At 46.4% G+C, this 25,547-nt stretch overlaps 1 protein-coding gene across 4 annotated transcripts in view; it reads right to left on the reverse strand.

Moving 5' to 3' along the window:
• MARCHF8 (membrane associated ring-CH-type finger 8) overlaps positions 1-25,547 on the reverse strand; it is a 185,161-nt gene that overhangs the window by 41,763 nt on the left and 117,851 nt on the right. For all 4 annotated transcript variants that reach the window (XM_045024670.1, XM_045024671.1, XM_045024672.1 and 1 more), the window contains one exon: positions 5,762-5,812. In XM_045024670.1, coding sequence (XP_044880605.1) covers positions 5,762-5,812 — 51 coding nt within the window. The remainder of the gene's footprint in view (positions 1-5,761; positions 5,813-25,547) is intronic.

A 25,547-nucleotide genomic window follows, 5' to 3' on the forward strand; every position in this document is an offset into this window, starting at 1 on the left:
GTCCCAACCCCCAGTTTGAGAACCCCTGTGCTAAATGATGAACTAGCACTTGGCTGAGCCCTCAAGGATTAACACCTTGTTAATGTAGCCTCACACTCTACAAGGCAGCAGGAATGGAGGGGAGGAGAGATAGCATAGCAGACAGAGACATACACACACCTTGTGTGTGGGAGAGAGAGAGAGAAATACACACTGCCCCTTTAAGTAAACTGACCCACTCTTTTTAAGTGCATTGTCTTTTTAAGTGGATCAGGAAGTTGAGAGAGCTGCTGCCCCAGGCTCTCTCTGTCTCTCTCCCTCCATGTCCCCACCCTGTTCTATATGGAGAAGAAGCGGTAAGCGGGGTGTAGGAGCAGGGGGGAGGCGGACACCCTGACATTAGAGCCCCCACTCCGCAACCCCCCCGCACAGCAAGCAGGAGGCTCGGGGAGCAGCTCCAAGGTGGAGTGCAGGAGCAGCACATGGCAGTGGGGGGAGGGATAACTGCAATTGCTAGCCTGCTGGCAGCTGCTGCACAGGGAACTTAGGGGAGCGGGGATCTGATGGGGGAGCCAATAGGGGAGCTGCCGGTCCATCCTGGCTCCAAACCCCTACCAGCTACCTGCAACAGGCTGCTCTTCCTGCAAGCAGTGGACAAAGCAGGCGGTTAGAAGGGAGCATTGCACAACTTTAAACAAGCATGTTCTCGAATTGATCAGCAAGATAACAACGAAACAATGTTAACTGGGACGACTTTAAATGAGGGGGTCACTGTATATATGCACTTATAACAGAACATTAACTACTGTAACCACCAGACAGCGGAAACTTTCTCTGAACCTGTAATTCATGGTATTTAGGGCTTGGCTGCTGAAGAAACAGTGCACCATTTACAATGTGGATGACATTGCTAAACTACTTAACCAAATACAAGCAAAAATTAATCGACTAATTGCAGAGAACAATATAAAGGCAAGGAAAAGGCAAATTGGTAAAGAAATGTTGACTGTTGTGGCATATAAACAAGTCTGGGGTTTTTCTAGGCAAAACAATTGTATTTTAGTAGGCCCAAAATGATTGGTGGACGTGCAGGTAAACAGAACCCAGCTGTAGAGCTAGCAGGACACTTTGACAACCATACTGGGTGGCACGGGGAGTCCGGGTCTCCCTATGAAATTTGCAAATATTAAGAAATTAAAATTTAAAATTAACTCACTAATTGATGGATTAGGTCAAGCCATTAAAAAAAAAAAAGGGGAAGTGATCAAGGTTGTTAAAACAGCACACCTATCTGGATCATACGAGTGGAAAAAGGAATTCATACCACTGGAAAAAAATATTTGCAATTTGCAAGATTAGAAGGTCCTGGACCCTGGGAACCACATGAAATTAATAACTTGACTGTGCCAATTATGATTGCTATTCCCAGATGGATGGGGTGTCCTAAAGAATTGGTATATGTTAACAATATGGGATCAATCGAGAATGGGACCTGTAAACAGCATTATCCACTGTGGAGACGGCAACACAAGGAGGAGATGAAATAAACACAGATTGCTGTAAACGAATCAAGCACAGATGGTTCTGTGACTGTTTGACCCAAATGAACCTGAGCACAAGTGAGGGAGGTTAGGCCTAACAAGTCATTAAAGAGAGAGTGCGGGAGGTGGTACGGCTCCGGTACACAGTATGTGCTCTGGGATATCACAGCTTTTCAGTGGGGACCATCACCATGCCAGGGGAGTCTGGATGGGTTTTGTCTGAACCTCACCTCTCTGACTCAGATTGGGACCCATGCCCTATGGCCAAGTGTGAAGATAAAGGAGAATGTGAGAGAGGCCGTGACAGACAACGCCGAGTGGGAGTCACTGGTGACCAATCTCTTTGCAACCATAGGACCCCCTGTCCATTAACACCACTAATTTGGTACGAAGAGTGCAGAGATGAGGTAAAGAGGAAGTTGAATCATGGTGAGTGGACAGCACATGCTGCACAGGGATTGGTTCCTGCAGTGTGTGATGCAATGCACAGAAAGACAATGAGATGTGTAATGTATACAAAGGGAGAAGGTTTCTGTATAACTCTGGAGCTGTGATGTACTCTGCACATACTATTCAAAACAATTTTGTTTAGTATCAAATTACCAATATTGAATCCTGACAGCAATTTCTGATAAGCTGGTTACTGTCCATTCAGTAAGTTATCTGGAAAACAGCATCTACAAGAAGCAACTAGATCTACATCAACTACTGGAGTATCACAGAGCGATGCAACCTAAAGAGCATTATGCCCAGCTTGTTATGCCAGGAAAGTTGTTGACATCACAACTCCAGTGCGTGGCCACAATAATTCAGGCCAATCCAATGGAAGAGAAACTTCCTAGATGGTGGCAACCAGCAGTAAGGGCAATCTATAACCTGGATGCAGAGTACCATGTAATAACTAATTATAAAAATGTACATACAAAGGCCTCAGTTGTGATGTCACTATTGCAAATTCCTGTTTTACTCCTTATGTACATAAAACTGTAGATTATATTGTAATAGTGCCTATCTCAGTTTTGAAAAATGAATTTAAAACTATTATCTCTCAAACGAAGTCCCAAACCTAACACTCCCAGGCCCACAATATGGAACTAAGAACATTTGGAAAAAGAAAACTGTCTACAGGTCATACAAGGGAACATGCAGACCATTGGACATCTGGGGCATGAATGTATGGATGGGTAAAGCAAAACAGCCAAGAAACAGTGCATATGATCACTGGCTCATATTCAATCCATGCATTATGTTTTTCCAGGATGATGGGTAAACATCCTCCCCCAAAAAGACAAAAAGCAGGGGAATGTGGCAGAGAGAGCCTGGAACACTAGTACAGGATCTGAGGCCAGAACCAGAGGTCATGAATTAAAGTTAGGCCAACTATCAAAGTAGATGTTTATAAGTTTATGAATTTGGTAGAGTTGTTGCTAGCATATTAGGTATTAGATAGTTACGTAAATACAGTAAAATCTCAGAGTTACGGACACCAGAGTTATGAACTGACCAGTCAACCACACTCTTCATTTGGAACCAGCAGAATGCAATCAGGGAGCAGCAGAGGAAAAAAGCAAATACAGTACAGTACTGTGTTAAACGTAAACTACTTCAAAAAAAACAAGGGGAAGTTTTAAAAAAATGGACAAGGTAAGGAAACTGTTTCTGTGCTTGTTTCATTTAAATTAAGATAGTTAAAAGCAGCATTTTTCTTCTGCATAGTAGCTTCAAAGCTCTATTAAGACAATGTTCAGCTGTAAACTTTTGAAAGAACAACCACAACGTTTTGTTCAGAGATACGAACAACCTCCATTCCCAAGGTGTTCATAACTCTGAGGTTCTACTGTACATTTCAAGGTTAGTACAGATACATCCCAATCTAGTGCAAGATATGATGGTTTGACAGAATGATTAATAGAGATGTTTTGAGCAAGATATCAGGAACAAAGGGAGGTAACAACCAGATGTCAAAAAATACATACGGTGGGATGTAAGCTGTATAGCCCAGTTGTTTGCCTCGGCCTATAAATGTCGGGATACTTTGCCTTAAGCCTTTGTCTAGCCTACAGGGCAGTGGAAGGTCCTGCTGCTAACTGAGCTTAGTCCCTTGTAACAAGCATACATGTGTTAGCGTAACTGTAGACACTGTTCCAGGGAACAAATACCACGCTTCGCTGACAACAAACTTCCTCTGGGCGGGGAGAGGGTGGGCAGCGCCAGGGAATGAGCAGAGCCTTGACTCCAATCCCCCGGCCTCAGTTCATTGACTTGCAGAGCTGAGCCAGCATGGTGAGAGGGGACTGTAACCTGCTACTGATAAAGCCTCTCAGAGTCATTGCTCCCCCCTTGGTCTGTTCCTCGGGTGGTACAATTACATTTCACCCCTTATTCAGGGCAGAGTGCAAAGTGACCATCTACTCCGTAGACTGTAAACTCTGTGGGGAAGGGATTATCTCCCTTGTGTCATCTGCAGAAGGCAGAGCACTCAGATATTAAACGGCCACCTGCCCGAGCCTTCTGACTCAGCCACATCAGATATATCAAAGGTCTCCACTGAGACTGCCCCTGAGCAGTAGAACAGGAGGAAGAAAACATTGCAGGGAACTGCCCCCCAACTTCACTTCTGTAAAGGCCAATCACAGACATGGTCCTAGCACTGCTTGAATGGCAGGACTCCTCCCCAACCTATCACTACCACTGATATCAGCTACTCCAGTGGGGGAAGGACTGGAGCCTGTCCATCCCAGGAGAAATTCTGTCTGAGTCAGCAAAGCCCCTCTGCACTCCCCTAATGCCGTCTGTGGCCTTACCCACAATCCAGCCCTTTGAGCTGAGATCCCAGATTCTGAAAAGGCTAAAGGGAAATGACTTTCAGAAGTATTTCATGCATGAGTTTCCTAAACACTATTCCATTATTAGGAACTGTGACAGGCGTAACCCTGTATTCAGCCCTTGCATGCTATTGTGGTAATCTTTCTACAAGGAACGCCTTGTGAGGTATCATTTGAAAACTCATAATTTGCTGGTCATTAATGTTCTAGTAAAATATGTGTAGCAACATTGTATGTAAACTTATAAGATTCCACTGTATGGTTTCACTAAAACACATTCCAAGTCTGTGGAGTGGCCAAACCAGTTCCTCCAAGACAAAGGACAAGCTGACACCTCAGCCAGGTGTAAACAAGGTCAATGGGCCACTACCTGCTAAGTGGCTATTCATTGGCAGGAAAAGGGGCATGGGCAGAACATCTACATTTTAGCAAAGAAACAGCAGGGGCTCCTGTCCACACAATCTGCCTGGTGCCATGCTCCCCGCTGGAGATGCTTCTCAAATGGAGGACTGGACTATAAAAAGAAGGGGCAGACACCCCGATGGCCCCCCACCTCCTCCTCTCTCTCACTGTCCATTGATTCACTGAACCAGAAGGAACAAAGGAAGCAGCCATTACAAAGAAAAAGGCATTCTGGCCTAAGAAGTGCAGCCAGTAAGATTGTTGAGAACATGTGGTGAGAAAAACATGGCTTTGAATTTAACGTAGCTTGTTAAATCAGGCACTAGTTGCATTTTATTTCTGTTTTTCTTGTAACCATTTCTAACTTTTCTACTGCATTACTTGTATTCACTTAAAATCTATCCTTGTAGTTAATAAACTTGTTTATTGTTTTATCTAATCCAGCATGTTTGAATTGAAGTGTCTGGGAAACTTCATTTGAGGCAATAAAATTTGTGCATATCATTTCTATTAATAAAACGATGGACTTTATATGATCTTGTATTGTCCAGGAGAGAGCTGGGCAGTACAAGATGTACATTTCTGGAGAAAATCTGGGACTGGGAGTATGTGAGAGTCACCCTGTAGTATAATTCAGGCTGGTAAAAGTTTGAGTGTTACTGGCAGGCTGCAAGTGCACACAGTCACAGCTGGGAGTGACATACATGCTGGAGGCTGTTTGTGAGCAGTCCAGAAGTGGAGGCAACAACAGCAAAGCAGTGTAAAGGGCATCCCAGGTTAGAGGGCAGGGGTGACACAGCTACTCACTAGTATAGATTGTACACTTGGTATGTCACAGGAACAAATTATCCACAATTCTAATTTTTAGACAGAGTGCCTTCTTCCATTACAATTAGCCATCATTATAAATGCATTTTCTGTTGATCACTACAGAATGTATATCCTACATGTCTGAAAAAACAAAACCACACAAATTCAAATTTACCAAAGACAGTAATCCATTGCATACTGTACCTTTGAGATGTTACTGGAACGGCTCACGGAATGTCCCAAAGCCTTCTCATTCTGAAAGAGAACAGAAAAGGATCATTGGAGTGACAGAGAGCTGATGGATGGAGATGTTAAACCAGATATTAACAGTCAAATAGACAGATGAAATACCAGAGCAGAAGATATTAATAGTATTTTGCTCCTATTGGAGTCAATCTGAGTTTTGCCACAAACTCCTGTGGAAGTATGATTGGGCCCTTTCATCTCTATAATGGCTATATTACCACACAGAATTCAACTAGACAAGACTTGCATGAACTGGGGAATATGTTCTGAGTCAATATTGCAAAGCCATTTTTCTGTACTGCAGTTATTTTGGAAATGAATCCCACCCCTCTTATCCGCTGAGAAATTATAATCACTGCAGGAGAAATCCTACAGTCCTTACTCAGGAAAAGGCTCTCAGTTATATCACAAAACACTGCTGAATAAATCACGTTCATGTCATTTCATAATACAGATGCTCCCCGACTTACGCAAGCCTTCCATTCTGGAACGCCTTGCGTAACTCGAATTTTGCATAAGTTGGAAACGTATCTCCGACTATTACACACACACACACACACACACAAAACAAAACAAAAACAAAAAACACCTGCAAAAAACCCCACATCCTCCTATTTCTATCTTACAGAACTTTTTCCATAAGCTCGGATTTGCGTACGTCAGGTTTCCGTAACTCGGGGAGCATCTGTACAAAATACCATATAACTGCCTTTTCTTGAGGAACACTGAGCATTATCACACTGGAAACACTATATGTATGTAGTGTTGTTGTAGCCATGCTGGTCCCAGGATATTAGAGAAACAAGGGGGATGAGGTAATATCTTTTATTGGAACAACTGCTGTTGGTGAGAAAGACAAGCTTCCGAGCTGCACAGAGCTGGAAACACCATGACAGCTGGAATTGCAGAAGATCTGCTGATTCTGTTCAGTCATGTAACTGAAATTAATCAGGTGCTGTATTTGTTTCTACAAGTATCCATACAGTTGTATCCAGTAGGGAATACATTATGCAGCCTCTTTATCTCCTTCACCTGCCAATCTGACCTTTAGGTATTTATATTGTGCTCATCACCTTTGTTAGCTGAGCACCTCTGGGTTCCACCCATCCATTCCACTTTCTACATGTAATGTGATTTAGTCGTAAGTGTGATTGGGCATGTCCGTTCCAATGCTGAGAATCTGTGAAAGCTGCTTATCTGGCAAGGAAGTTGCTTGCTCGTTCTGGATGGAATCCAAGAGGGACATTTTTCTTTTAGAAAAATACCAGACATAAGGACAATCCACAAGGTTTAGATGCAAATTAGGATCCAACTTCCTCAAGCTTTGGGGGTGGTCAGATCTGGTGTTTTGGTTTGAGACTAGCCCTCAAATATATGGCACCTTTATCAGCCGTTCTCATAATAACTGATCCTGTGCGAGAGTTGCCAAAACCATGACCTTCTGTTTGACACCTTAGGGACCAAACTGTTTCACTTTCCTTATGTGGCTTTTCACTCCCAAAGAGACACATTTATATCCTACAAAAGGGACTCTGACAGGAAATACGACACCAAACAGCACTGATGCTGGCCATTGAGGCGGCTGGGAGATTAAATACTGTACCCAAGAGAAAGGGTAAAACTAAATATATAAATACATAAATCAGGCCAATTTCAGTACTCATAGATCAGCTTAGACATGAAATCTACATGCATGTTATGGTGGGTGCTGGCTGTGATTGGCTACAATTAGGTGACAATTAATGACTAATTCCACGTCAAGCCAGTGTAAAGCCAAGTTAGTCCTTCAGCAGGTGCGGATTACAGGCCTGCATTAACCCCCACACTTTAACACTATCATGCTCCAGGAGGCTTATTTCATGAGCACAAACCTAGCACTGGTCAAAAGCTCTGTGCTGGGAGATGGGAAGGAGGAGCAGGCAACAAGATTTCATCAGCAAGGGCTAAGCTGCTTTTAAATACTAGCAGCTGTTTCTTCCCTCCTTCCATCCAGCTGGAATGTGCCAGGGAGACAGCAACTGACTCCTCTTCCATGCTCTCCATAGTCAGGCCTGGTCTACACTAGGCATTTAAACCGGTTTTAGGAGCGTAAAACCGATTTAACGCCACACCCGTCCACACTGAGAGGCCCTTTATATCGGTATAAAGGGCACTTTAAACCGGTTTCTGTACTCTTCCCTAACGAGAGGAGTAGCGCCAATATCGGTATTACCATATCGGATTAGGGTTAGTGTGGCCGCAGATCGACAGTATTGGCCTCCGGGCGGTATCCCACAGTGCACCACTGACCACTCTGGACAGCAATCTGAACTCGGATGCAGTGGCCAGGTAGACAGGAAAAGCCCCGCGAACTTTTGAATATTTCCTGTTTGCCCAGCGTGGAGCTCCGATCAGCACATGTGGTGATGCAGTTAAAAATCAAAATAAAGAAAGAGCTCCCGCATGGACCATGCGGATGTGATCGCTGTAAGGGCAGGCAAATCTGTTCTATCAGCGCTCCGTTACAGAAGACGAAATTCAAAATCATTTTTAAAAAATCTCCAGACAGACGCCATAGCAGGGGCTCAGCGCACTGCTGCGTGACAAGCGTAACGGAAAGCCAAAGAATCAAATGGACGCTCATGGACTGGAGGACTCAAGCTATCCCACAGTTCCTGCAGTCTCCGAAAAGTATTTGCATTCTTGGCTGAGCTCCAAATGCTTCTAGGGTCAAACACAGTGTCCGCGGTGGGTCAGGGCATAGGTCGGCAATCTACGCACCCCCCCACCCACCCCCAGAAGTGAAAGGGAAAACAATCCTCTCTTGACTCTTTTACATGTCACCCTATCTTTACTGAATGCTGCAGATAGACACGATGCTGCAGCACTCAACACCAACATCCTTGCTCCCCCCCTGCCATGGGTGGCTGATGGTGCAATAAGACTGATATCCATTGTCATCATCAGCCTATTGGCACATGGGGCAGTGCAAAAGGACTGGTAACCATGCCGACTAGCATCAGTTAGGTCGATCAAGGGTGCCTGCCCCTAATTTTTCCTGGTAGATGGTGCAATATGGCTGGTAACCGTCTTCATCATAGCAACAGGGGGCTGAGCTCCATCAGCCCCCACCCTTCATGTGTAAAGAAAAGATTCAGTTGCCCCTGGACTAGCAGTGGGATGCTGGGCTCCTCTCCTACACACTGCTTAATGTCCTGTCTGGACTATCATAGCAGCTGGAGGCTGCCTTCCACTCATTTCTCACTAACAAGTCACTGTGTCATCACACAAGTGGGGGGACAATGCTATGGTAGCCCAGGAAGGCTGGGGGAAGAACAGAATGAACAGGTGGGGTTGTTGCAGGAGCACCCCCTGTAAATAGCATACAGCTCATAATTTCTGCAGGATCTGACACAGAGCAGCTGTGCTCTCTGGTTATGATATACAGTGGTTCTCTAGTACAGGGGTCCCCAACCTTTTTAGGTCCAGGGACCGTTTTCGTTTGCCGGACCCTCCGCAGGCGTGCCTGCGGGAGGTCCAGCTGAGCCGCGGGACGAGCGCTCCCTCCGCAGTCGTGCCTGCGGGAGGTCCGCTGCTCCCGGGGCTCTGCTGGAGCTTCCGCAGGCACACCTGCGGGAGGTCCACCGGCTCCAGTGGAGCTTCCGCAGGCGTGCCTGCGGAAGCTCCAGCTAAGCCCCGGGAGCAGCGGACCTCCCGCAGGCACGACTGGGGAGGGAGCGCTCGTCCCGCGGCTCAGCTGGACCTCCCGCAGGCATGCCTGCGGAAGCTCCACTGGGTCGGTTCGCGGCCCGGTTTCTAAGAGGCCGCGGACCGGTACCGGGCCGCGGACCGGGGGTTTGGGACCCCTGCTCTAGTACACTTGCCCATATTCTAGGCAGGACTGATTCTATTTTTAGATACCAAAAAGGAAGGATTGACTCAGGGAGTCATTCCCAATTTTGGCTTTTGCGCCCCTGGCTGATCTCAGCCAGGGGCACTTATGACAGCAGCAAATGGTGCAGGGCAAAAGGACTGGTAGCCACGATCATCTTATTACCAATTTATGGTATGGTAGATGGTGCAATATGGCTGGTAACCATCTCTGCTGTCATGCAAAAGCAAAAGCATGCTGCTGTGTAGCGCTGCTGAATCGCCTCTGTGAGCGGCATCTAGTACACATACGGTGACAGTCACAAAAGGCAAAACAGGCTCCATGATTGCCATGCTATGGCATCTGCCAGGGCAATCCAGGGGAAAAAAGGCACGAAATGCTTGTCTGCTGTTGCTTTCCCAGCGGAAGGAGTGACTGACGACATTTACCCAGAACCACCCGTGACAATGATTTTTGCCCCATCAGGCACTGGGATCTCAACCCGGAAATTCCAAGGGGCGGGGGAGTCTGCGGGAACTATGGGATAGCTACGGAATAGCTACCCACAGTGCAATGCTCCAGAAATCGACGCTAGCCTCGGACCGTGGACGCACACCACCAATTTAATGTGTTTAGTGTGGCCGCGCGCACTCGATTTTATACAATCTGTTTTGCTAAACCGGTTTATGTAAATTCGGAATAATCCCGTAGTGTAGACGTGCCCTCAGTGAGACCTGCCTGTTTGGCAGGGGAGGAGTTGAGGGAAGCAGTGAGCAGGAAGAGGCAGCTGCTTGGTTACCATAGTGCTTGCATATACAGAGCACAGTATTCAGTTCCCCAAGATCTGCATGTTACTCCATGTAGCAGTTAGAACACCAGGAAGGAGGAGCTATTTCTTTTGCATGGCAATAAACATTCTTTCAATGAAGTGCCAATCAGTGAGCCACTGAGATCTTGTACAAGGCAACTGACAGTCAAATTTAAAATCAGCAGGGGCCAAATTCAGCCCTGGAGTAACTGGGCCTAAATCACCATTGACTTCAATGGGAGTTGTATGTGCTGGTTGAAACTGGTTTTAGAGTTGGAGAAATATTTTTATTGCATGCAAATTAGTGTTCCTGGAAAGTCTGGAATAGGAAGAAGAACAATCAGCCAATGAGAGAGGACAGACACCGGGGTCATTTGAGAAGTTAATCTTGGATTGTGCTACTGCAAGAAAGTACTGCATTATGTGGCTGGGTATCCAATCTCATCACCACATCAAATGGAAACGTGACTACAGCAACAGAGAAACTTCGCTGACACTAGAGATGGCAGAGGAAGGAAGAATGAGGCTGCCAGGTTGGAGGGCACGTTTACAAGCTCTGCTGAAGAGAAAATGGCACAGACTTGTGAGCATGGTGAGAGCTACATAACCTGTGGGGTTACACTCACTTCCCTGTCTAGCGATGGGGTGGGAGGTGAAGTAAAGGAAGATCATGTGGGTTAAGGAGAGAGACTGTGAGGGAGCGTCTGCCTGGGGCATACAATACATAACTCCCTGCCACTGACAGCCTAAAAACTAGGGCTGGGATTTCAAACGCCTTAGAGACAAAATGAAATGATCAAAGCTTCTTCATGCTAACTCTGTGCTCCCCAACCCTCCTCCAAACGCCACTCTTTACCTTCAGCAGGTTCCAAGTTAGGAATCATTACTGAATACACAGGCATGTCTGTGTTAAAAAGAGAGACAAGGTGGGTCGGGTACCTTTTATTGGACCAGCTTCTGTTGGTGAGAGAGTCAAGTTTTCGAGCTACACAGAGCTCTTCTTCAGGTGTGTTGAAAAGGACAGGTTGAAATTAGTAAGAATGAATGGGATGAAGTACAGGGACCATATGTGCACAATGTGATAAATGATGCAGAGAAAAATCTGCTCTAACCCACACCAAAGAAACTAAAATTGCTGCTGAATTCCTGGGATTGTGATTTTATCTGCTGGATGCTCTGAGCAGCTGAGACACGGCTGCTCACATTATCTTTATTGATGTATTGTTAGAGATCATACCTATAAAGGGCTTCAACCACTCAGACTAACCAGTACTATTAGTACTGTTATTTTAAAAGGATCATCCTGTAATTAAAAATAATCCATAAAACCCTCTTGGGTGAATAATTCCTTATGAAATACTGAATGGGAATATTTATCTTCTTCATGTAACATCACCCCTCCTCCGCAAAAATATTCATGTATGGTACTTCTAGTGCACTCCTCTCCACTACATAGTCACCACACATGCACCTACACCTCCAGTATTAGCTCCTGAGCACACACCTGCTTTAGTTGGAATATCACTGTAATGCTAGGCTGTCTTAAGATAAGTACACTGAATCAGAGAGAGACTTTTGATGCAACTGCTGCACGTCAGTTTACGTACACACAGAGATCTTTAAACCATCTCAGTGTGTTAGCACTCATTTCACGAAGAACAACTTGCACTTCACCACATGGAGCTTAGCAGAATCGTGAATGTTTAAGTAACGGCTTGGTGAGAAGAAACTCTAGCATTCTCTCCTCCCTTTATCAAAAGTGCCGAAAAGATTTTGATCATTAAACAGCAACAGAAACGCCTCTAAATAAGAGAGTTCATAACACTAGCTGTGCTGTTTGGTTTTCTTTGCCAAATAAAATAACAACAATCTAATCATTAAGGAAAAGCACAGCAGTCGCCATTAGAGAGCCGGTGTTTGCCACACGGTGGTATACAAAAGATCTGTTGTGTTTCTCCATCATTAAAATGGGAAATAGCTGTGATACCACAGAAATAGCTGTTGGTGAGGGCTGACTTTAAATGGCAACCACTGTAGCTGAGAGAGGAAAATAAATGTTAAGCAGATAATGAGTTACAAGGGAATGAAAATAATAAAGGATTGCTCTGTTCTGAACAAAGACATCCTCTGATTGTACATTCATCTTTGAATCATTTGGGTTGTTCACAAATTAAAACCGTCACCAGTGAGAAGACTAAGATGATATCCAGTTAACATTATCATGTAGGAACAAGGTGTTAGAGTGACTTTTTCAGAGCCCTTTCCTCATGCAGCAAGACATGCTCCAGTCTGGTGATTACATCTCTAAGGCAGGAAGAGCATTAGGTCAGGCAAATACAGCATCTGCCGATTATTCACTGTATAATTACCACCCACTAAGGAGCATGCAGTTTTTTTCTGGCGCAGGTCAGCCCTTCCATGTGGGATAACAGAATCCTGCCTTTTGAAATTCATCCCGCTATATTAAAGCCACTGGGCAGGCACACTTGAAAATCCAGATCGTTTAACAACAGCAAATGCAGCAGGACTTAGTGGAAGCCTCTCTGCAGCCAAAGCCAGCTGCTCCTCTGAGATCTCCACTGGCGATTGGCTCTGGAGGACCGAGACAGAGGAATTAGTGTGCACAGAGAGTGTAGCCACCGTTGCCCTGGCTTGCTTCTCTCAGGATGTCCTCGCATTCACTTTCCCCATCCCCTTCCCTGATTTAGAGACCTGCTTCCCTACTATTACCTACCATTGCAGCAACCTTTCTGCCCACCTCCACCTCACCGACTAGCTTCCTTGCTGCTTTCGGCTCTTCCTTCCTACCGCCTCCCTCTGCCTCCCTTTGTTGGCTACTCTCGCTCATTTCACTCCATGAATCACAGACTTGGTGCCTTTCTTCCCATTTGCTTGACTCACAAGCCCACTCTCAAAATCAGGGTGTCACAGTATTTCTCAGTTTCCCTACTGTAACGAATCCATGGAACGTGTACACACACACACACACAGAAAACCAGGACTAATACTCTCGTCCCTCAGCTCCCCAAATCCCAGCCTTGAATGCTGCAGCCAGAAGATCTCCTGCCACCGATGGCAAAAGTAAGCCAGTCATGGGGGGGGGGGGCAACTCTTGCTCACTGATACACACAAAGCCAATATACCACACTGTCCTCTTTCCAAATTCCACCATTTCCTTAGCATAGCATCACCAGCTGAGCAGACTAAAGCAACAGGACAAGGTGAGTGAGGTAGTATATTTTATTGGACCAACTTCTGTTGGGGGAGAGAGACAAGCTTTGCAGCTTACACACATTCTTTTTTCAGGTCTAGATGCTTCTTCAGAGCCATTTACGTGGAACAAGTGCTAAAAACAACAACAACAACAACAAAAAAACCCAAACCTCATGGCTCATAAGAACAGCCATACTGGGGTCAGACCAAAGGTCCATCTAGCCCAGTATCCTGTTTTCCAATAGTGGCCAATGCCAGGTGCCCCAGAGGGAATGAACAGAGCAGGCAATCATCAAGTGATCCATCCCCTGTCACCCATTCCCAGCTTCTGGCAAACGGAGGCTAGGGACATCATCACTGCCCATCCTGGCTAATAGTCATTGATGGACCTATCCTCCATGAACTTATCTAGTTCTTTTTTTAACCCTTTTATAGTCTTGGCCTTCACGACATCCTCTGGCAAGGAGTTCCACAGGTTAAGGCTCACCTCAACAAGCCTCTAATGGGTACAAAGATGAAGCACAGCATGATAATTCAGAAAAGTAATCCATAATTATGGAGAAGCAAGCATCATCACTCAAACCCCTCAAAAAAAATAAAAACCCCACACTCAAAAGAGTGATTTGATGGTAATACCAGTGCCCACTATGATGGGACACCAGCTAATAGAAGCAACAGGCTTGATTGTGCTCTCACAGTGGTACTAGGATTGTGTAACTTCATTAACTTCTGTGGAATTACTCCAGATTTACATGGGTGTGAGTGAAAGAAGAATCAGGCCTGTGGAAGACAGCATGGTTTCCTGGTTAAGGCTCTGGATGGGGAATCAGGTGTCCTGGGGTCTATTCTTGGATGAGCTACTAACCTGCTCTCTGTCCCTGTTTCCCCTCCTGCCCTTCGTCTGTCTTGTCTATTTACTGTGTTAGCACTCTAGCTGGATGTGTCTCTCACTGTTTATACATTGCCTAGGATGATGATACAACCTAGGACAACCTGATCCTGGCTGGGGTCTTTAGATGCTATAGTAACACAAAAGCTAATATGATAATATAATCAGGCTCATTCCAGCCACGGAGGAGGGATAATTGCAGGGGGCTGCTGGATAACAACATACACAATAGCAGCAGCCACTGCTATACTGCATAACAAGGAGCTGCAGAGCTCCCCACATTGCACTGACTCCCTAGTGCAGCGGTGGCCAACCTGAGCCCGAGAAGGAGCCAGAATTTACCAATGTACATTGCCGAAGAGCCACAGTAATACATAAGCAGCCTCCCATGAGCTCTCCCCACAACCAGCAGCCCTGCTGATCAGCACTGCAGACTCAGGGATGGGTGCGGGCACTGCAGGCTCAGGGATGGGGGCGGGAAGGGGTAGAGTGGGGGCAATGAGCACTCCCTGGTACATTGGAAAGTTGGCACCCGTAGCTCCAGCCCTGGAGTCGGTGCCTATACAAGGAGACGCATATTCACTTCTGAAGAGCCGCATGTGGCTCCAGAGCCACAGGTTGGCCACCCCTGTCCTGTAGTGCTTGTTCTCAGCAGGCCTGATTCTCCTCAGAGTTACACTGGCATGAATCAGGAAGTCACGGGAGACATGCTTGAGTGAAATCAGTAAGTGAGAGGAGAATGGGATTCAGAGAGCACAAGCACCACAAGTCTGGCTGCTCCCCATTCAGTGCGCAAGGAGTAGGAAGGAAAGACTTCCTGCACCATCTCCCTTGCTTTATGAGTCAACACAAGAGGGGCCTGAGCACATAACCATTTGTCTTTGCACTTGAGTGACCCTCCAGGTTAAGTCACTGGAAGTCTGCAGACTTGGGCACCAAGATAGGGTCTGGGCCTTAAAATTAACCCAGATTCATCACCACTCCATGCTGCAGGACTTTCCCTACAGAAGCAGGTCCAAAGCGAGGCAAAAGCACAAAGTATTGGGAGAATGCCACATTCACTTGCTCATAGGGACCATCCTTTAGGTCAGGGGTCGGCAACCTTTCAGAAGTGGTGTGCCGAGTCTTCATTTATTCACTCTAATTTAAGGTTTTGCGTGCCGGTAATACATTTTAATGGTTTTTAGAAGGTCTCTCTCTATAAGTCTCTATATTATATAATCAAACTAGTGTTGTATTGTAAAATAAATAAGGTTTTCAAAATGTTAAAGAAGCTTCATTTAAAATTAAACGGGCGGAGCAGGGCCTGTGGCCAGGACCTCAGACCAGCAGTGGGCTGAGCGGCTCAGCCTACTGCCGCTCAGGGGTTCCATCTGCCGGCTCCTGCCAGCTGGGATCCCGGCTGCCGGACCCGCTCAGCCTGCTGATGGTCTGGGGTCCTGGCCCTGCCCACATACAGTGGGTACCTACCTTCTCCCTGGTTCTGGCCCATTCTCTTCCTCTCTCTGAACTGAGCTGAGGGTGGGAATGCACTGAGCACAGGGCTGGGGGTGAAGGGTCTGGCCAGGAGATAAAATGAGGGAGGGGGCTCAGGGTAGGGGCAGGAGGTTTGGGTGTGGAGCACTTACCTGGGCACCTCCCATTTGGTGCAAGGGGCAGGTGGGAAAGTGGGGGGGGGGGTGCAGGAGCTCCTGTTTGGTGCTCAGGGTGGGGGTGGGGATGTGGGGGTGCAGGAGTCAGGATGTTCGGGGGTGCATGGGGTGTGGGGGGGCTGGGTACGTGGGGTGTGTGCAAGAGTCAGGGCAGAGGGCTGGGGGCATGTGAGGGGGGTGCAGGTGTCAGGGTGGCGGGGGCTGGGTATGTGTGGAGGTGCCAGAGTCAGAGCTGGGGTCGTGGAGGGAGGAGTGAAGGAGTCAAGCAGAGGGCTGGGTGTGTATGAGGGGGGTACAGGGCTCAGGGCACGGGGTGTGTGCAGGGCACAGGGCACGGGCCTGGGGGTTGTGCGGGGCTGAGGGCACAGGCTGGGTGTGTGTGAGGAGGGGGTCAGGGCTCAGGACAGAGGGCTGGGAGTGTATGGGGGGGTGGTCAGGGCAGAGGGCTCCCTCACTCCTGCAGCCCCCAGCCGGCTCACCCACTTGGGGCCCTGTGGCACACTGCATGAGCGCAACTAGCGCCTCCGGTGAGAAAAAGTCCCCTCTGGCTGTGTCTGGAGGAGCTGCTCCGGGCAGTGCATGACCCCGCGGTATGCGAGCTCCTCGCCCCAGGGCTCTCTGGCCACCACCGATTCTCACTCGCCCACACCTGCTACACGCTCAGCGCCGCCCGGCCACCAGGGCCGGCTCTAGGCACCAGCGGGCCAAGCACCCGCTTGGGGCGGCATCCTGGGGAGGGCGGCAGATGGCCCCGGTGGACCGCCCGCAGGCAGGCCTGCGGGAGGTCCACCGGAGCCGCCGACCCGCAACCGCAAGAGCGCCGCCCCCGCCCCAGCAAATCCTAGCCGCGGCTGGGAGTTAAAAGGCTCCGGGCTGCCCGCCGCGGCGGGGAGCCCTGAGCCCTCTGATTCCCAGCCGCGGCTGGGAGTTAAAAGGCTCCGGGCTCCCTGCCGCGGCGGGCAGCTCGGAGCCTTCTGATTCCCGGCCGCGGCTGGGAGTTAAAAGGCTCTAGGCTCCCCGCCGCGGCAGGCAGCTCGGAGCCTTCTGATTCCCGGCCGCGGCTCGGATTTAAAAGGCTCTGGGCTCCCCGCAGCGGGGAGCCCAGAGCCCTTTAGACACGCCTGCCGCCCTAAGGGCGCACGGACTGCCCCCCCCCAGCCCAGGGCGGCAATTCAGTGCGCTGCTTGGGGCGGCAAAAACTCTAGAGCCGGCCCTGCCGGCCACGGGGCTCTCCGCTCCTCCCAGCTCACGAACAGCAGGTACCGATCCATGGCCGCGGCCGGGTGCCTCCTCCCGGGGATGCTCAGCAGCCGGCAATGCTGCCGCCACCGGCCTCTCCCGCCTCCGCTTCCTGCCATCAGGAGTCGGGACCGGGTCCAGCAGCGAACCTGCTCCCCTGGTGCGCCACCAATCCGCCATGGCCAGCTATACTAAGGTGGCCCAGGTGAACGGGCCCTTCCGCGCCCCCAGGCAGGGCTCCTCGCCGGGTGAGGGGATGCGGGAGCCCACGGGCAGGCTGCTGAGGCGGCTTCTCTCTTGGGGGGCACGGGCTCTGCCCCTCACTGGCTGCGTCTCCTCAGGACTCCGGCAGGCAGCAGCGTGCCATTAAAAATCGGTTCGCATGCCATCTTTGGCACGCATGCCATAGGTTGCTGACCCCTGCTTTAGGTATTACGTATATGTAATTTTAAAATAACTATTTTCTTTTCTACCAACCCATCTCCTCTTTTCACTCAGATCCTATACCAAATGGGGATTGAACTGCAAGTCAGATTCATGTGCATAGTGCGATTTTTACCCTCCTTTGCTGGGAGAGGGGAAGGGAACTCACCTGGCAAAAGAGAAGGTGGAAGTCCTGCCACTGCCACCCCCAGCGATTCTATTTGGAGAAAACAACTTTAAGATTTAGCTGGAACTCCATAGCAGCCCTCCCATCCCGGCTGCTCAGAACAAGTACTGAATCAGTACATCTCCTGGCCAGTAGTCCTCGCCCTCTCTGGGCAACTCCATTTAGTTCTGGCCGGTCAACAGCTAGCTCCAGGCCTGCTCAGTGAATCTAATGTGGTGTCTTTCTTCATGTGTTCATGTGAAAACACTGTCAGATCTCAGTAGACAACTAACAATAATACACCTCTACCCCGATATAATGCGACCCGATATAACACGAATTCGGATATAACGCGGTAAAGCAGCGCTCCGGGGGGGCAGGGCTGTGCGCTCTGGCGGATCAAATCAAGTTTGAGATAATGTGGTTTCACCTATAACGCAGTAAGGTTTTTTGGCTCCCGAGGACAGCGTTATATCGAAGTAGAGGTGTATGTAGTCTGTTAGTGCCATACTCCTGAACTTAAGGCACCACAGTTCCTTCTATCACATGATTGGGATGAAAATGGAGTAGGCTCCTCAGTGCAGGATCAACCAGACGAAAACAACAAGGCCTGCATGGAAGAAATGCTCTGAATAATAATTAATTAGTAACAGAGCTGGGGAATAACTCAAGATTATACTCAAAGGCAACTGCTTCATTTCAATGTTCTCTTTACAGCCGTGCCCCAGTGTCAAAGTTACACTTTAAAAGATTCCCACAAGGCAATTATTTGTTAAAAGTAATCACTTCCATATATTGCCTTACTAATGCCTAGACCCAAAAGGGCTGAGATAACTAGTTCTGGAACAGCCTTGACACAGAAATGCCTAACTGGGGTTTTACATCCGAAATCATAATGTCATGTTAATATAGTTATGTGTATTTGGGTTCCTTTTTATAATGGCAACTTAAGCATTGACATTTCATCTGACATTGCTACTGCCTCAGCAGTAATCTGCACGGACAGTGTTTGGAGAAAGTCCTCTACCTAAATGTTTTCTTTCTAAAAAAAGATTTTCCAAAAGCATCCAAATAAATAACATATCTCATTTGTGCAGCAGTTTTCATCCTTAGATCTCAGTGTGTTTTACAAAGTAGGTTACCCTAGTAACATCAACCCCATTTTGTAAATGAAGAAACCAAGGCACTGGGTAGTTAAGTGACCACCCAAGGTCAGGCAGTTTGTACGAGTCAGGACCAGAACTCAGTTCTCCTCATACCAAGTCCTGTGATCAATCCATTAGATCACAACTATCCCAGAAATGCACCTTACTTACAAAAAAACCCCTGTTGTTACAAATTGTGCAACTGTGATTATGTTTCATATCAAGTATTTCCCGGCATTTATTTAAATCTCACATTACAATCTTATAGCTGAACAGCAGAAAACAAGACAATACATGCACATGCATCTAATTATCTGATTTAACTGGTGTTGGGGGAAAAGAGATGTGTGCATTATTTGCATCATTTTGTCAAAGCCGATGAATTCTCCAATTAAGAGAAAGGTTTCCCAGCATTGCCTGAACTAGGATGTTGTGACTTGATAGAATTCAACATTTTATTACTTCAGCAGAAAATAGCACTTTGCATCATGTCTATTGGGCATAGTCTTGCTTTTACAGTCACAGCATCATCAGAAAGCTCTAATGGGACTAAAGAGCATAGTAGCTGGGTCACAAACCAAGCTGGCTAATATATTATTACCAAGAGCTGCTATACCAGAGGATGGCCTACTTTGTACCCCCCTCCCGTTTTTTTTTTTAAGTTGCCTTGATGATTGTGACATCACAGACTTCAGACTGTAATAACCTCCAATCATTCCAGCAGGGGGAGAGACCAGGAATAGCATACAGCAGGGGTAGGCAACCTATGGCACGCATGCTGAAGGCGGCACGCAAGCTGATTTTCAGTGGCACTCACACTGCCCGGGTCCTGGCCACCGGTCCGGGAGGGCTCTGCATTTTAATTTAATTTTAAATGAAGCTTCTTAAACATTTTAAAAATCTTATTTACTTTACATACAACAATAGTTTAGTTATATATTATAGAAAGAGACCTTTCTAAAAATGTTTAAATGTATTACCGGCACGCAAAACCTTAAATCAGAGTGAATAAATGAAGACTCGGCACACCACTTCTGAAAGGTTGCCGACCCCTGGCATACAGGAATGGTTGTAGGCCTAAACTCCTCACCCCCTCCAGAGATTACTGAGAGGTGGCTGTCTTCCTCTGCCTTAAATTGCTAGCTGGGGGGTGCTATGTTTCTGACAGAGTGGGATATGTCTGTATCAAACTGTGAACTCCATTTTGTTTTGTGACCTCCATTTTTGGACCCTGTCTTCCATTTTGTGTTTGGTGTTGAAAAGCCAACTTAACCTGGACAAGGTCAGTCAATTCCAGATACTGCCCTGCCAGGGAGGGGTGTGGGACACCTCAGAGAAGACCATCAAGAAGAGAGCTATCAAGGGTCATCATCTTTGAATGACTCTTAAGCACTGATCCTCCTCAGGGGCACTACTCTTTTTTCCATGTGCGACTCGCATCGAGAGATTTGGAATTTTCCAGCTGGGGTACAAGGCAAACAGGGTCATAAAATGGATTTAAGGAGATGGCGTCTCCACTGCCACATACCAGATGATGAGGCTGGAGAGAGACAAGGCATGATGGACTCTAACTAGCCTAAAATGCTGATCAGCTCTTGGACTCACAGAACAGGTGAGATCAGACGGCAGAGGGGAATCTCAGGACTGTTATTTTACAAAGATCTGTAACCATCTAGTGCTTTCTTGAGAGTAACAGTGTCTGTAGGTAAGAAATTCCTTTACTAATCCTGGGTTCCTTGCTTGCCTGCCATGGCATCCATGCAGGGGTTAATCAAGATGCTCAAAGCACCCACAATGAAGTGGGAATCTAAGGGAACACACATAAACCACTGGGTGCTTGAGAGGGCAGAGGCACTGGTTTTGGGGTGTCAGGTGGCCAGGCTGCAGAGCCCCACATCCCAAAGAAGGCTGGTACCTGTGTGTGCCTTAGAGACCCAGAGTTAGGAACATGGATTTCCACTCCATATAGCTAAATTTAGTGCCTTGCATGGTGTCAAATAGAGTTAGGAAGAGTGACCCAGCTCTGTCCAGACCCAACTGGGTTTACTCACAAACAACTGGTGTCAGACCAAGGGAGGATTGGGCCAAGCTGTGCCAATGATGACTACAATAGGCCTCTATTCACCACAGCTTTGATCTGCATCCCCCTCACCTTCCCAAAACTATAGTTTCCCTTCAGTTTGTGCTGCTCTACTTTACTGCCAGATGGTGCGCAGGAATTTCAGATGAAGCTGGGTAACTTGCATGCCCCAGATCCCTTTGAGAAACGGCGAGCCTCTGATCTTTGCCCCTTTTCCTGACTGTTCAGCTCAGAACTAGGCATAAACTTCCCGCACGCTGCACTGATGCTGCCTATTCTAGGGATAAATCAAAACTTCAGTTTCCAACATGGCTACAACAACACTGCAAACAGTTTCAAGGATTGTCAGTCTGTTACATTTCACCATCACTACATTCATTTTAAATTTTAATGTGGGCACATGTATGTGGCTAGTTTATAAAAAGGAACTAAACTGCAAAGACTTTGCATGTGCAAGAAGTTCTATAGATGCTTTTATCTCTCTTCTGCCAGACAGCCTACCTAAACTGGGAGCACTTCTTTATGATGCCACACAGAAAATGAATCCTCCCCTCGGGGAACAAAAAGTATGAACTACAAAGGAGATGATAAAAAAATATATACTTCTTTATTACAACAGAATCAATATTCGTTAAGCTTATCTGGGTGTTTGGTGCAGCACTGCCACTCATAACTTCATGTATTTAACACAGGCAAGAGACATACAGTGCAGCAGAAGTCAGTAATTATATAAGATTGAAAGGACTGACATATTCTACCTTTTGGAAAGTACTTACATTTAATGTAACTATTGTAATTCTCATGGTACACTACACATGTCAACATGCCAAAGCAAGCCACTAAGCGATGCAATCAACTATTTTAAACTTTCACAGTTTTAAAAACCCTCTAGGAAACCAGCAATTTAAAATTCCTCAATCTGCCAGCAGATGTACGTAGTTTGTAGCCAGGCCAAACTTTTCAAAACATGGCCTCTCCCTGCATGTGCCTAATGTTGCACATGCAGTCTCTGGCGGGTGGACTATTTTGCATGCTACCACCTGTCTCTGTAAAGGATGGAACGTGTGGGCACAATTGGTGTATAAGTTAAATGTGAGTGGGATATGTGCATACAGACCACCAATTTACTATTAAACTGCTAAGTTGTGGAATAACCTCACAAGAGAAGCAGTGGAAGCCCATTTGGTTGGGATATTTTAAAACAGATTGGGCAAACTACAAGAAAAATAATAGAGAACAATGCTTGGCAGTGGGATGGACTGTATGCTCTAACAGATCTTTTCTATCATAGATCAAGGATTTTCATACTTTTTCACATCTTAATAGACAGTGTCTAATAGACTACTTTCTCTCCCATTTGTGATCGCATCTGGCCCATGTGCTCACAACATCCACAACTGACACTGGGAAATATTTAAGACATCAAACACCACTAAAAATATGATAAAGCAAATGGAAACAATAAGGAAGGGTCAGCACTATGTGACCAGCCAGTTCTACAAAGACCACCAGCAAGCACTCAGCAGACCACCAATGGTCCATGGACCACAGTTTGAGAACATCTGCTCTACATATTACGGAGACAGTCATTCTGCAGGTCAACAATGAACTACACCAGGACAAAATATGTGCAAAGTGCTCCTATTCTGATCTGGCAGCATTCTACACCCACTTAGTACTGGTGGTGTCAATTACTATACAATGTGTAGGCCAGGATAAACTGGTCCCAAAGATTCTGTCTTGCACACAGAGAAAGGCTGGATTGGGGCCTCTGTGAAAATCTGGCTTGTAATGTTCAGAAGTGTTTTTAAGCACACGTTTAACACGTTTCTAGCTCAACAGTTTGAAAAAAAATCAGTGAGTTAACAAAGGGGACTAATGTTTAAAAATATCAAAAGACCCACATTAAATTTTAAAAAAATAAACCAAACCCAGTAAAACACTGTTCTTGGGGGAAAGGAAACTAATTTAAGAGAAAATGTAAATCCTCTGTTTTAAAGGGTAATGTAATTAAACTGTAACAAGAACCTACTGAGAAATAAAATTGTTAATAGCAAGAAAACATGAGCAGTGAAGTGAGGACTCTTAATAGAATCACTCTGCATTCCAGGCTAATTAATTATACAGGAAATTCAGGTATCAAACGAATATTTCCCCAAACAAATTAACTTTCTAAAAAACACAGGAAGCCCTGCAATTTAAAGGTGTTTTTAAAAGAGAAGTAAATGAAAGGAACTGCCCTGGTAGTTGTACAGTGCTGATTGTCCTGCCTGCTGATAAAGTATCTTGAACAACAGCAGTAAGCTAGCAGGAAATGCAGCACTGTGCACACATGGTGTCAGGTTCCTCTGTGGTTGGGCAGAAAGTAGAACTATTGCAGCCAGTGTTATGGCATGGTCTATTAGAATGTGGGCTGCTGGGAGCAAGTGGCTTGTGTTATGCAGGAGGTTGGGCTAGATCATCATAATAGTCAGTTCTGGCCATTAGAGTTATTCCTCTTTTAAATGTGATTTTCTTTCCCTAGGTGCCTGGGGCCTCATTCTCAAACCCCATCGCTGCTCCTGCTTTAACAAATCAGCCTGATGGACAGTTAGTTCCATCCACTGATTGTTCTGTGTGTAAAACTGTGATTCCTTACGCATCACTTCCCACTGATATAAATATATTTATTAATTTGATCATCTGATACGGGGTAAAATGACAAAAGTCCATGTTACCACTAAGGATTTAACATGTGCTCATAAGCGTCTTCCCCCTCTCCCAGTGCACAAAGATTTACGTATGGGCTTTATACCCACACTTCGGGTGCAATCCTTGGAAGGGACAGAGAACCTGTAATTCCTGAGATCTCCCACAGGAACTGCTGGTGCTGAACACCCTCAGGACCATGCCTTTGAATTTTACCCCATTTATTCTGCAAGGAGTTTTAGGATACAGTTTGTATGAAAGACTGACTGAGAAGTGTTACATTGTACAATGGAGATCAGAGACACGGGCATTGCTGCTCACTCAGGAGAGATGTTTGGAGCCTATTACTCATGTGAGGTGAAATTGTGGTGAGTTATGATGCTCCTAACTCTTTGGCTGAAACAGTGATGATAAATATATCCCACTGCCTGGCTTTTTGTGTGTTATTTATACTGCAGTTGTCAAGGGGAATGACAAAACCAGAGTTCTAGAAATCTTCCATTTTTTACCTCTTGAATGTTGCTCACTAATAGCCAGATTCAGCTTCCAATGAAGTCAACCAAAAGATTCCCACTGACTTCAGTGGGAGCTGGATCAGCACTAGGGTAGGAACTCAGCATCCAGCTTTGATTTAGTTAGTAACATCCTGTGCAATAAAAAGGGTCCCTGCTAACTAAAGTTTGTCACTAGCATGAATGTACATCATGTTCCCACCTTCCCCACTGTATCTTATCTTTCCTTGTGGGGAGATGCTATAGTGGCATTTACAAGGCTCTTCCCAGGGTAAGCCCTTAGGAGATGGGATTGGTGTAAATTTTGATATATGTTTCCTATTCCCAAGAAAGAAGCAGACAGGCATCACAGGGAAGGCAAATGTTATGTGAATATACATCCACACAAGCTCTGCACTACTCCACCTCCAGGACACCAGCTTTGTTTTTGTAGTATTGTTTCCCAGGAAAACCATTTTAATTTAAACTACATTGCAGACATGATACTAAGATCAATAAATTCTCAAAAAGTATAGTAATATAGAGCAAAGCAAAACACTTCCAGTAAGGCACAGTAAGTAAAACACTGGGGCCCCATGAGCCTCAGGAGTGCCATTTTGGAGTTTTGTCTCTGTATGGCAGTAGCCCTTAATTAAAAGTGATCAGGTGTTTCAGTGAAATCCTCTGCTCAAAATGGAATGGCAATCACTAAAGCAAACAAAATGCTAGTATGGATAAGGCCCAGGGTGGAGATTAATACTGAAAACCAATGGACAGCCTCAGTAGGAACGCTGTGTTTGGCTCTGGTCACTCAGTGTTAAAATCATGGCCCCAGTGAGAGTTTTGATATTTATTTCGCTGGGGACAGGATTTCAGACTTCTACATGGAGCGAGACTGAAGAGACAGCCTGTCTAGTTTAGAGAGGAGATATGAAAGAGGTATGGAACTTATGTACATGTAAAAGAGTTAATGTTTTCGGTGTACGTCTATGGGTACGTCTACACTGCAACAAAAACCCCACGGCACTGAGTCTCAGAGCTCTGGTTAGCAGACTCAGACTCGCAGGTCTCAGGCTCTGGGGCTATAAAACTGCAGTGTA

This window comes from Mauremys mutica, chromosome 7 (genome assembly GCF_020497125.1).
Source record: "Mauremys mutica isolate MM-2020 ecotype Southern chromosome 7, ASM2049712v1, whole genome shotgun sequence".
Classification (NCBI taxonomy): Eukaryota; Metazoa; Chordata; order Testudines; family Geoemydidae; genus Mauremys; species Mauremys mutica.